Source organism: Aphanomyces invadans (assembly GCF_000520115.1).
Source record: "Aphanomyces invadans strain NJM9701 unplaced genomic scaffold supercont1.4, whole genome shotgun sequence".
NCBI classification, from domain to species: domain Eukaryota; phylum Oomycota; class Saprolegniomycetes; order Saprolegniales; family Verrucalvaceae; genus Aphanomyces; species Aphanomyces invadans.
In genome coordinates this window covers 1037963-1049297 of record NW_008580149.1, presented here as the reverse complement: position 1 = coordinate 1049297, position 11335 = coordinate 1037963, and the positions used below count along the sequence as shown (strand labels likewise).

Genomic DNA, 11335 nt, shown 5'->3' with positions numbered 1-11335 from the left:
GACCCACACCGGGAATTGCACGTCCTGGTTGGCCAGCCGTACCGTCGCCGTCCATACACTAAGAGTGGGCATGGGCGTGTTCTCTGCCGACACAAGTCCCGTGCGTGGTCGGCGTAACTCAGGCGACCCCAGGTGCGTCCAAAGGTCTTGGCTGATAACCGTGACGGAGGCACCCGTGTCTACCAGGGCAGTGGTCGAGCGTCCGTCCACATACACTTGGATGATAGGAGCTTCCAAGGGAGACAAGACTCCGGCCAAGGTGGCGTTCGGCTTGGGCGGGACGGCCTCCTGACTTCCAGGGGCGGCGTCCAGAAGCACGTCCAGGCCCTCAGACGCAAATGGCCAGGCGTAATGTGCCCAGCCAACAGGTTTGTTATTTTCCTGAGCCGCCAGGCCCGGTTCCATGGCCTGTTCGCTCATAGAGGTGCGCTTCAGCTCGGCTCGTCGGAGTCGTTGACGCCGGATACGTGCCGCCGATGCCTGCTGATATGGGTCCAGGTCCAGGCTGAGGTAGTTGTGTCTCACTTGGAGTGTCCGACGTCGCGCCCTCCAGATACTTGCCGGCAGTCGCGTCGCTTCCAGGTCGACGATTGGGATCCTTGCCGTAGTGTCCAGGTCGAGGAAGGTGAAAGCAGCCATTCCAGAGAACGTAACCCGGTGGTGGTGCTGGGTCAACTTGTCGGCAGGACAGCTCGGTGTCATCTCAGGACCAACCAGGACGGCGCAAACGCTTTCCGGCACAGGGCCAAAGCGGGGCAGGTTCGTACTGCCAAGGCCCTTGCGCTCCATCCTTGCCCATCGTGTAGTTGCCACGATTCCTCCCCGGATGCTTTCAAAGTTCCTGTTGGCAGTCCTGGCTTCTTCACAAGTCTTCAGGGCCCGGGTGAACCATGCCAGCCACCGTTCCGGGTCGTCAATGTTAGCAGGGGCTTCCAGGAGCATCTTGTCGTCTGCAGTCAGTGGCCTGTTCAGGGCCTTCATGACGACTTGAGCGATTTCTTCATGGGAGACGTCCCGGTGTCTGGTCTTGAGGGCCTGGAGCTGCATGTTGAGGTCTTCGGCCGTGACAGGATAGAGTCGATCTTCGATATCGACCATCCTGGTGTCCGGAAGACCTGCCAAGTCTCCTCGTATGATGCTTTCGACCTGTCCCGGCGTAAACACCGGAGGTGCGGCTCCGGGGCGTCCGAGGCACCTCGACAGGATGAGTTGTGGTAAGGGCCGGCGACAGGGCGGTCTTATCGCTTGCCACGTCGGATGGTGGGGGCGCTACTGAAGGCCAGCAGGCCCCTGGAGGGACGCTCTTGTCCTGGACGAGTGATCAATTCCGTCCTGGTGCGTTCCTCCGTCCTCTGTCTTGTCCGCTTGAGTTGCCGCGAGGGAGACGACAACCCCGTGGGTCATGTATTCTTCTTTCTGGTCCTCTTGAGTCGTCGCGAGAGTAACGGCGACCCCGTGGTAATCATGCCTTCAGGTTGTTTCACGAGGCGCAGTTGCGCACCCGGCTCGCGGTCCGTCCTGGAGGTGTCCGGCCTTGGTCTATCCTTCATTCCGATGGACACCGGCAATAATCGGGCGTCTCTAGTCCCAACGTCGGCCTCGTCAGGCGCGATCGTTCTTCCACTCAGCGTGGGCAACCCCTGGCCTTGTGCCAGGACGAAATCTTCACATCCACTCTGCGTGGGCAACCCCTGGCCTTGTACCAGGACGAAATCATCAGTTGACGCATCCTGGCGACACGCCGGGATGGTCTTGGGGTCTTCAGGGGCGTTCCGACTGTCGACGTCTTTGACCTCCGGGACACTCACTGCGCGTTCTTCAATAGGTAGAGACAAAACCAGCTCCGTAGGGCCTTCTGGAGCCGCTTTTGTCTTTTCTTCACGATCTTCTTCTTCATGTTCACGTTGTTCGGGAGTAATTTTCCTGTTTCCGATCGGACACCCGCCACTCCCGGCGGCTGATGTCAGACCATTGGGTCCTCACTGGGCACCCGTGGTGGCGTCCTGGACGTTGTTTCCCGAGCATTCGTCCCCGAACCAAGCTTGGAGGGCAGCGACCGCTTGAGGAGGCATCGAGCCTAGCTTCTTCGCATTCAAAGGGCATCCCCAGGAGAAGTGTCCTAGCTTCCCGCACGAGTAGCAGGCTGAGTTGGGCCCCTTTGGTCGGCCACCTTGGGGCCGTCCCCGTCCTGGAGCGTTGGATCCACCATTGTGCTTGAGACCACATTCAGCCGGGTGGTGCCCCCGGGTGCGGCAGGTCGTACAGAAGTACGCCGTCCGTGGGCACGTGTCCCTGGGGTGACCCAGGACCTTGCAACGTCCACACACGACCGAATCCGTCTTGGTTTCGACATCCGGGTCGGAACTGATATTCGGCACAACAGGAGTGTTACCACCGGGGACGCTAGGACGGTGCATAGGTTGGTCAGGAGCGACTGCAATTTGGGCCACCACGTCGTGCAGGGTCGAGAACCGGTCGTTCTGGCGCGAATCCTGTTGAGCGGCCATCGTTGACATCTCCTTGCGAATCTGTGACAAGGTAGCCTTCATCTCCTGGAGCTCGTGGGTCGGCGCCGCGGTCCTGGATGCCGCTCGAGCACTCCGGGAGGGCGTTCCAGGGGCAGAAGTTGCACCAGAGGGACGAGACGGAACGTGTGTTCCATCCTGGCGTATGTCCAAGTCGACATCGCGATCCTGCAAGTACTCCAGACCGGCCTCGATCGATGCAGGTCGAGCGGCAGCACCGCGGAGACAGTTCGACACGTGGATGTCATCGCAGCCGTTGATCATCATGATCACAGCCTTGTCGGCCTGAAGTCCAGCGTCCCGGGCGGCGTCGGCGATACGCCACGCATATTCCCGGACTGTCTCGGTTTTCATACGACGGGAGTTCTCAGTGATCTCGGACATCTTCCGGCTTTCGGTCTTGTGGATGAACTCCTTCCTGAAAGCGTCGCGAGCCTCGTGCCAGGATGTTTGAGCTCGGTCTCGACAACGACGGGCCCACCAGTCTTCCACCGATGGTACCCCCGATTGGGACAGCCTGTCGTCAAAGATACTGACAAGCTGTCGTTCCGTGATCCCATAGTCGTCCAGGATCGCGTCGAACTTGGCCAAGAAGTGTTCCAAGGCGATGGGTCGGTTGACACTGTCCAGCTTGGGGGCATACTTCCGGGCGTCCGCCAGAGCCTGTCGCCCTGCGGCCGCAACCCCCACGGCAGAGGGTCTGGACGAGCCTGGTTGGTACGGGTCGACAGGGGGACCACCATCGCCAGGACCACCACCGCCACCACCACCGCCAGGGTAGCCCGGTGTAAAGCCGCGGTCATCACCAGGGAACCCGCTGCGGCGTCGTCCAGTGCCATCGTCACCAGGACCACCGCCACCATAACCATCTCCGCCAGGTCCAGGGTATCCCGAAGGGAGACCTTGTCGTCTTGGGGGACCCGAACCTCTGCCACGGCGTGAGTCGTCGACCCCTCGCGGGTCGTCCTGTCCTGGCTGGAATCCTCTACCGTTGTGTCCGCCAGGATAGTGTCCCGACGAGCCAACCGTTCGATACGGCACCGAGTTCGTACTCAAACCCCGGACGATTCCTGCAACCCGACCCGTGACATCCGGGTTGGACTCTGAGCCCGTCCGGGGGGTGCAAACGGCTGAGGTTCAAACGATTCGGCAGGGTAGGTAGGAGGCGCCCGGAGGTCCTCGGTTCCCGTCATTACTTTAGTATGCTGAAGGGTACTTCGTGACCACATCGAGGTGTCGACGCGACTGAAAAGGAGGCGGGCATCAATGGGTTCGTCACGAACGTTGCAGAGCTCTTGCCGGACGGTGACCCTTTCCGAGGGGGTGTCGGTGTTGGGTTCCCGTACGTTGCTTGTAACGAGCTTAGTTGGAATCGATCCGCCTGCTTCCTGAGCTCCCACTCGCGCTTCTCAACGTTGAGGAGAGCCTTCTGCCGGTCGAGTTACGCGAGTTCGTGCTTGGCCCGGGCCTCATGGGAGTACCGGTCGCGCCTCAGCTGTTCTTCCGACTGGTTCAGGAGGCCCATGTTGGTTTCCTGACGGGCCAATCCGTCCTCGATGTGCGCCAGGACGTCCTGGTTGATAGCCGTCTCACGCTCCAGGTCGGCTCTGTCGGCGTTCAGTTGCGACCTTTCTTGCTCAGTAGGGGCGTTCCCGGCTTGCCCAAGCGACATGAATTGCACCTGGACATCGTGCTCGAGTTGTCGCATGCTCTCGTGGTGCTCGTCCAAGTCCTTTTCGTGTTGTTCGCGTTCCAGGAGGAGCAGCTCGTGGGTCTCCCGGACGCGTCGCTCGGCGTCCTGGAGGGAACCCTGGGCTTCTTCCAACTGGAGGGCCACACGCTTCTGGTTCAGGTCGGCCTCCTGGACTCGCAGTTCAAGTCCACGAAGCCTATCCTGGAGGTCATCATTCGCCTTCTGGAGCGCCGGGCAGTTGCCACAGGGCAGATTGGGACGGTTAAGCGCCGCTTGGAGACGTCGCTCGAGATCCTGGACATCGGCTTGGAGCTTGTCCTTCGCGTCCTGCAGGACAGTACAGTTGCCGCACGTCGAATTGGCGCGATTAAGGGCTTCCTGCCGCCGTTGAGCGGACTTGGCAGCGTCCAGCTCCATGGTCACAAGGTGAAGCTCTTCGCGCAGGGTGGAGATCTCCTGGGTTTGGCGAGTCTCCCGCATCTCGTAGGCCTATTCCTTCTCGTCGATTTCACGGCGGCCTTCAGCCAACAGGACCGTGAGCTCTTCCTGGTAAGACCTCTTCGTGTTCTTTAGGTCTTCATGCAAACGGCTAAGGGTGTCTTCTCGGCTGCCATCCTGGCGTTCCAGGGGTCTTCAAGTCTCTTCGCTTCTTCATGCAGGACAGCCGTCGCTTCAGTCTTCGCGTGTGAGCGCGCTAGTTCGAGCTCACGGTCGTAACACTCGCGCAGGTACGCCAGAGCCTTCAGGTAGTCATCCTGGCGACGAGCTTCGTGGGCTTCCACGGCCCGCGTCAGCTCTTCAGCCATTCCGACCAGACGTTCGTCCAGGAGACGAGCTCTCTCGTCGTAGAACTGCTTCAGGAACCGCTGGGCTTCGATCTTCTCGCTTTCTTTAAACGTCTTCATCAGATCTCCGTAAGCCCTTCCGAGCTCCTGGCCTCCGCCGTTGATCACCGCGTCGCGACCACAGGGGTACCAGGGTCGTTTGGGATAGGCGTCCACGAACCCGGGCTGCCGGTGACCTCTTGGACCAGGGAGGTGCTTCCGGGAGCCGGACTTGGGTTCGCCAGGCAGAGTTGGTATTCGTTTCCGGCATCCTCGACATCTTCACCCGAGTCTTCTGGTGCCATAACGTCTTCGGTCATGACCGCCAGCTTCTTCGGGGCCGAACGTGTGTCCGACCTGTCGGTCGGGGGCGACACGTTCGGTGAGCCTTCGGCTTCGCGTTTCCTTTCCGGCGGCGGGATCGTTGGTCCTGCCGAGTCGTCGTGGTCGGCCGGAGCGACAGTCTTCGTCCGGGACGTGCGTCCCAAGCTCCCGGTCTCGGGAGCCAGCCCTGCCAACCGGCGGGAATAACGCGTAGCATTGCTTGCTTCTTGGCACTATCATGCACAACCCGCAAAGAGGAAAAATGTTACATAGAGTACATAACCTGGCAATTCATCTGGGTTGGAGAAACCCTACATAAACAACAGCCCAAAGATCAGATTAGATCAGTGCGGAAGGCAATTAACTGTAAACACATGCAATCCTAGTCCAAGTTCTACACTCCGTCACGAGCTATGGCATGCAGTGTCCACAAAAGGAGCATCTTGGCTTAGTTGGATTGGTATCTTGCACCAAAGGTCGAGGTTTTGATTCTCAGCTTCCGCGAAGTTCGTAGGCATGGGATGGCTTGGGGGTACGAGGAATCCGAACTCGCTGAATCTGGATAGCAAGAGCACTGTACGGATACATGGCATGCGAGACACTTCAATACGACCCTCTCGAAAGAGTAGAATTACAGGAACGACGGAAATCCTTCCCCCGTGGTACTCGAACAAACTTCAGGAATATTAATATAATCGACGTCCAAAATCACCCTCTGGAAATTAAGCACATTTTGACCAATTGATGACAATAGTATCTACGTCCAAGCACATGATATGATACAACCTGATCTTGCTGTCGTCAAACAAAAACTATACACTTTGTTACTGATTCTTAGAATGCTATTATCCTACTGTGTTATTTTATTATCCTGAAATGATAATCTTAGGTGCGCAAGATGTCAAAGTAAGATTGCTTTTTGGCTAAGCTATTATGGTGATCGCTGTCATTCGTTGTGACCCCTCTTTAACTATTACAATATATACCTATTCCAGAAATACCTTGAACAACCACCTGTGCGATATTGTTTTCATTTTTATCGCACCAAGAAAATAACTTTGCTCAATCATTATTTAAGTAAAACTTGCATTCAGCCTCCTCATTTTACCTGGGGCATTTATTATTCGTTCACTCACAACAACAGAAATACCTGGTGTGTTGTTTTGAACAAACAATTTGCTTCAATATTGCGCAATTTGGATTAGAAAACCGTCGACTGTTCTCACAAAATGCACAAACACCCCTCGCGAATTCATGTAAGATTGGATTGCCAGCAGCGAAAACGCTGGCCTGTAGTACGTGCTCAAATTGTATGACTCGCTCAGGAAGAATCTGAACAATACAGACATCAATACAAAATACTACCTCTGTCCCCCAAATATTGCAGGCAGTTTCATATGTCGGTCATCTCATCTCTGATTGGCTTGAAAATTTGTGGGCTGGAAGACCAATGGTTCACGAATAGCAGTGATTTTTCACGTCAATTATATTTCGCTTTTCGACCCGCAAGGGCTGATGGAAGATGCCAATACAAAACGCAAGTCAAATTTAACTGACGACCAACGGAAATGCTTGTACCTTGAGCTGCTAAAGAGGAGCTCTGACGGCAACTTATTCCGCGCTCTTGATAGCACGTTTGGAACGCTACAGCGTGTTATTGTGGACGCAGCTGGTGATAACCGTTACAAGGTCCCGCGCAGTTTGAATTTTCAAGCTGATATTTTGGTGCTCGACATGATGAACGTGCGGCTGGATGAAGAAGATCGATTGGAAGAACTGACGCAGATGATGGACGCTTTGGTCATCGACTTTAAATGGATTTGTACTACTCCAGTAAAAACTTTTAAATACAGATTCCTTGTATTTGAATTTGGTGTACTCTGGAATGTTCGCCTGCAATATTTGGGGGACAGAGGTAGTACCATATTATACTCCCTCCGTTCCAAAATAAAGCCGCGAATCAGAATTTTGACGTATGCCTCCTTGAATAAAATACAAAACGCTAAGATCGAATACATTATTTATGAAGTTATACAGTTGTAATGCTACTTTTGCCCAATCAAATTATGCAAATCGCACGTCTCACAACCAATCAATAGGCGAAATTGCTGAAATCCGACCTTACCAATCAATTCAGGAGGTGGGTTTACCACCAGACCCAACCAGAATTGGACTAGCCGAAGCGGTGTACCACTCCAACATTGAATCGTAAAGTACGGTACTTTAGTTGATTTGTCATGTGTAACCAGAAACTACCCTTCAAATATTGTAGTTTCAATTATCAAAACATGCAAGACCCCTTCATCATTGTTGTCCCTCGAAAGACAATTTACAGTAAGTATCGAATATAAAGGAACGACATGAGGGCCATTTGGCGCGAAAACGCATTTGTCAATCACTCATGACGCAGCCTGGCACCAAACACCCCACAGAATTGCTACAGGACGACCATCCGTCAAAAACTGCCACCGACGTGGTCTATCACAGCATATGCGATTGTACTTCAGCTTTGCGAAGCAGCTTCACATCACCATCTGGCGCAAGCAGCACTCAATGTAATCGGCGTTGGACACGTTCTTCTGTGGTGCTCAGGGCGTAGCCCGTAGATCAGCACAAAAACGTATAATTCGGTGGGAAAAAGTCGATCCCAAATAACCAAAATGGCAAAAAATCCATCAACGTCCACCTGCAAGAATGCACGACCTCTTGGGACGGCAACTACTCTTTCAAGAGAGCATGAAGAACAAGTCGCGCATTGGGTGCAAGAACTTCGATCCCCAGTAATTCTTGTTAGCAGGTTTTTGCTGCAATGTAATGCTCTTGAAGTGGCTAAGGACGTTGGACTAAGCCTCATTCAGTTCGAAGCAAGTCACCGTTGGATTACTACGGGATTTATCAAACGTTGGAAACTAGCTATGTGAGCAAAACGAGATCCGGGCAAGCCAACCTGGCGCAAGGCGACGCAGCCTTGGCAGAGTTCAGTAACGAGTTCGACAACTTATTCAAGATAAGAACATTACCGAGATCTACAATGCTGATCAAACCGGCATCAACTTTGAGTAAATACAGAGGCAAACCATTGACAAGTGTGGAGCGAAGTCCGTTTGGATGCGATGCGCCGGCAACGAGAAAGATCGAAGGACAGCAATGGTGCTGGGCGACACCAAGGGGGCCACAGCATATCCGGATTTATTATCCGGATTTCGTCGAGGAGTCGAATTGAAAAGTGAGTAAATCGTCGGATTTACAGTTGCGTGTTCTCTTGACTACATCAACATTAACGAACAGTCATGTCTCATAAAACCATAAATTGCGGAATTTCATGTACTTCCTCTGTCCCAATTTACCACCGACATTTGACTTGTAAGCAACCCCAAAAATTCATTTTTTATCCAAACTGAATGATTCAAATCAATTTCGAAAGAACATTAAAAACCGAAGAGAGCGTCCATTGACAGCAAGACGCGAAAAGATAGTCTTGGCGGTCGAAATCCACATCCTTTTTTGAGAATTATATAATTCAAAAGTCGGAGACCTGAGCCACTCTTTTTGAATTTGCCGCCATGACCACTGACATGCCACGCATACGCCGAGAACTGAGTGCCGACGATAAGCTCGAGGTTGTGAAGATGCTGCAACGCACCTTCATCAAGCGCGAGCTGGCCCATGGAGCCATCTCGGCAACTGCAGCCCAACTAAACCTGCACCGCAGCACGGTCTCCTCGTTGTGGCCCTCCTTCAGCAGCAACGAGCCGACGTCGAACAAACTAGGCCGTGTGGGTCGCAAGCCAGTCTACACGGCTGATGAGATCACAGCTATGGTGAACGCTGTACCCCACTCCCAGCGCTCGACAATGCGCGACATATCGGGGCAACTGGGTTGTCGCTTCGCACACTCAGCCGCAGCCTGAATAAAGGCCGGCATCATCCAACGCCGCTCGTCACGCCTCAAGCCCCTGCTCACGGATGCCAACAAGTTGGCCAGGGTCGAGTTTTGTTAGGTTGCCAGCGGAGCTGGCAACCTAGCAGAATGTCAATTTGACGATATGTGGGACGTCGTGCACCTTGACGAGAAATGGTGTAGCGCGGAAAAGGGCCGTCGCAAAGTGTACCTGACGAGGAACGAGTCTCTGAGCCGTCGCGCATGCAAGAGCAAGCGATTCATACCCAAGGTCATGTTCCTTGCTGCCGTCGCCCGCCCCCGTGTCGACGATGACCGCGGCGTTCTGTTCAATGGCAAGGTCGGCATGTGGCCCTTCGTGAAGCAAGCCCCGGCGCTCGCAACTCTCGGAATCGCGCCGCTGGAACTATGGTCTCGACGTTAGTCAACGTCAACGCGGATGTTTACCGTGACTTCGTTCTGCACAAGGTTGTTCCCGCTATCAAGGCCAACTTTACCAGTGCCTACAAAAGGGTCATTTTGCAGCACGACAATGCGACACCCCATGCCTCGGTCACGGATGCAGTCCTGGAGAGTGTATCCACGGATGGATGGAAGTTCGTCGTTCGTCGTCAGCCGCCCAACAGCCCTGACCTGAATGTCCTGGACCTTGGTTTCTTTGCATCCATCGAAGCTCTACAGTACAAGATGGTGAGTTCATCCATTGACGATGTGATTTTCTCGACGTTGACAGCTTTCGACCACCTCAGTGTCGACAAGCTGGAGAACGTATTTCTCTCGCTGCAGGCTGTGATGCGCCTGGTTCTTGAGCATCAAGGCGACAACCACTTCAAGTTGCCCCACCTACGTAAAGATGCATTGAGACGTGCTGGCAACCTCATGGCTACTGTGGCGTGCCCTGTTTTCCTCCTCCATGAGTCGGACATGTACCTCCAACCCCACGGAATTCCAAGCCTCGAATAGGAGTTATAGCCAATTAAATCAATACATTTGTTCATGGGCCAATGACAATAATATGTCGGTGGTAATATGGAAAAAGTTGTGTTTTGACATGTCGGTAGTAATATGGAACAGAGGAAGTATTGGTTTTTGCGCATCATATCTACCCACATTACAATACTTGGCTAAACATATAACGTGATCTCTCGGTGATCGGCCGAACGGTCTTAGCCAATAGAATCAAAACTTTCATATAATTGGGCAAAATGGATTACTGCATGCATTGAACCCTTCAGTATCTTATGGCGGGAAAGCATTTAACTTTATAGAGACAAAGGTGCTTTTTGAAATCGACATGCCGCCAAGAACGCCGTACACTGCCGAGGACATGCAAAATGCTGTAAAGGATGTAATTACTGGGCTATGCAAGATATCCGCTGCGTCCAATACTTACGGAATACCTGAACGGACACTGCGCACTCATGTGATTAATTACAGATCCCAAAACACGAGTGCCATCACTACGTTGGGTCCCAATCCGCTTCGGCCTTCCTCATACGAAGCCGCCTAGTCACGTGGATATTATCGATGCAGCGACATGGGCATCCTGTTGGCCGATCCGACATACAGTTCAAAGCGAGTCTAATGCTTGAGATAGTTCACGACACTTCCAGCCCCCGAACGCTGTCCTCAGGATGGTATGAAAAGTTCGTTCGACGCCATCCTGTCTTGAAGACAACAAAGGCACAAGGATTGAGCAGGGCCCGCCACAGCATTGACAAAGAGACTGACGTCGACTTCTTTCACGAGCTTGTCCATGCCATGTCCCTGGTGGATTTCGATCCTTCTCGGGTCTTTAACATGGACGAAACTAGCTTTTCCCCCAGCAAGACATGCAAGAAAGTTGTTGTACACCGTGGATCGCGAAACGTGTATGTCGAAGAAACGACTACTTCGTCACATGTTACGATTGTCGCATGCGTTGGTGCTGACGGCACTAAGGTTCCTCCTCTCTTTATTTTGCCTGGCGATCGCGTCTCAACACAAGTGTGCGACAGTTTGACCATTCCCAGAGCCGCGATCACTACGTCCGAAAAAGGCTGGTCGAACACGTTTATCTGTCGAAAGT

General features: G+C 53.6%; 6 protein-coding genes across 6 annotated transcripts in view; 2 read left to right on the top strand and 4 right to left on the bottom strand.

The window, feature by feature from the left end:
• Positions 1–118: 118 nt before the first annotated feature.
• On the bottom strand, positions 119–1098 carry H310_02800 (hypothetical protein; the record flags this gene model as incomplete). Its single annotated transcript, XM_008866435.1, has 2 exons — positions 119–151; positions 184–1098. 2 exons carry the CDS (start codon positions 1096–1098, stop codon positions 119–121), a joined length of 948 nt encoding a protein of 315 aa, XP_008864657.1.
• An 881-nt stretch (positions 1099–1979) lies between these two features.
• H310_02799 (hypothetical protein) lies at positions 1980–3394 on the bottom strand (the record flags this gene model as incomplete). The annotated part of the gene is made up of 3 exons (XM_008866434.1): positions 1980–2943; positions 3007–3196; positions 3247–3394. 3 exons carry the CDS (start codon positions 3392–3394, stop codon positions 1980–1982), a joined length of 1302 nt encoding a protein of 433 aa, XP_008864656.1.
• Positions 3395–3966: 572 nt separating this feature from the next.
• On the bottom strand, positions 3967–4698 carry H310_02798 (hypothetical protein; the record flags this gene model as incomplete). Its single annotated transcript, XM_008866433.1, has 1 exon — positions 3967–4698. One exon carries the CDS (start codon positions 4696–4698, stop codon positions 3967–3969), a length of 732 nt encoding a protein of 243 aa, XP_008864655.1.
• An 89-nt stretch (positions 4699–4787) lies between these two features.
• Positions 4788–5661, bottom strand: H310_02797 (hypothetical protein; the record flags this gene model as incomplete). The annotated part of the gene is made up of 3 exons (XM_008866432.1): positions 4788–5107; positions 5194–5599; positions 5650–5661. The coding sequence occupies 3 exons, from the start codon at positions 5659–5661 to the stop codon at positions 4788–4790; spliced, it is 738 nt and encodes a 245-aa protein (XP_008864654.1).
• Positions 5662–9675: 4014 nt separating this feature from the next.
• Positions 9676–10230, top strand: H310_02796 (hypothetical protein; the record flags this gene model as incomplete). The annotated part of the gene is made up of 1 exon (XM_008866431.1): positions 9676–10230. The coding sequence occupies one exon, from the start codon at positions 9676–9678 to the stop codon at positions 10228–10230; it is 555 nt and encodes a 184-aa protein (XP_008864653.1).
• Positions 10231–11067: 837 nt separating this feature from the next.
• Positions 11068–11335, top strand: part of H310_02795 (hypothetical protein) — a gene marked incomplete at both ends in the record, with an annotated part of 835 nt that continues 567 nt past the window's right edge. The window contains one exon of the mRNA XM_008866430.1: positions 11068–11208. Within this exon, the coding sequence (XP_008864652.1) occupies positions 11068–11208 (141 nt within the window). The remainder of the gene's footprint in view (positions 11209–11335) is intronic.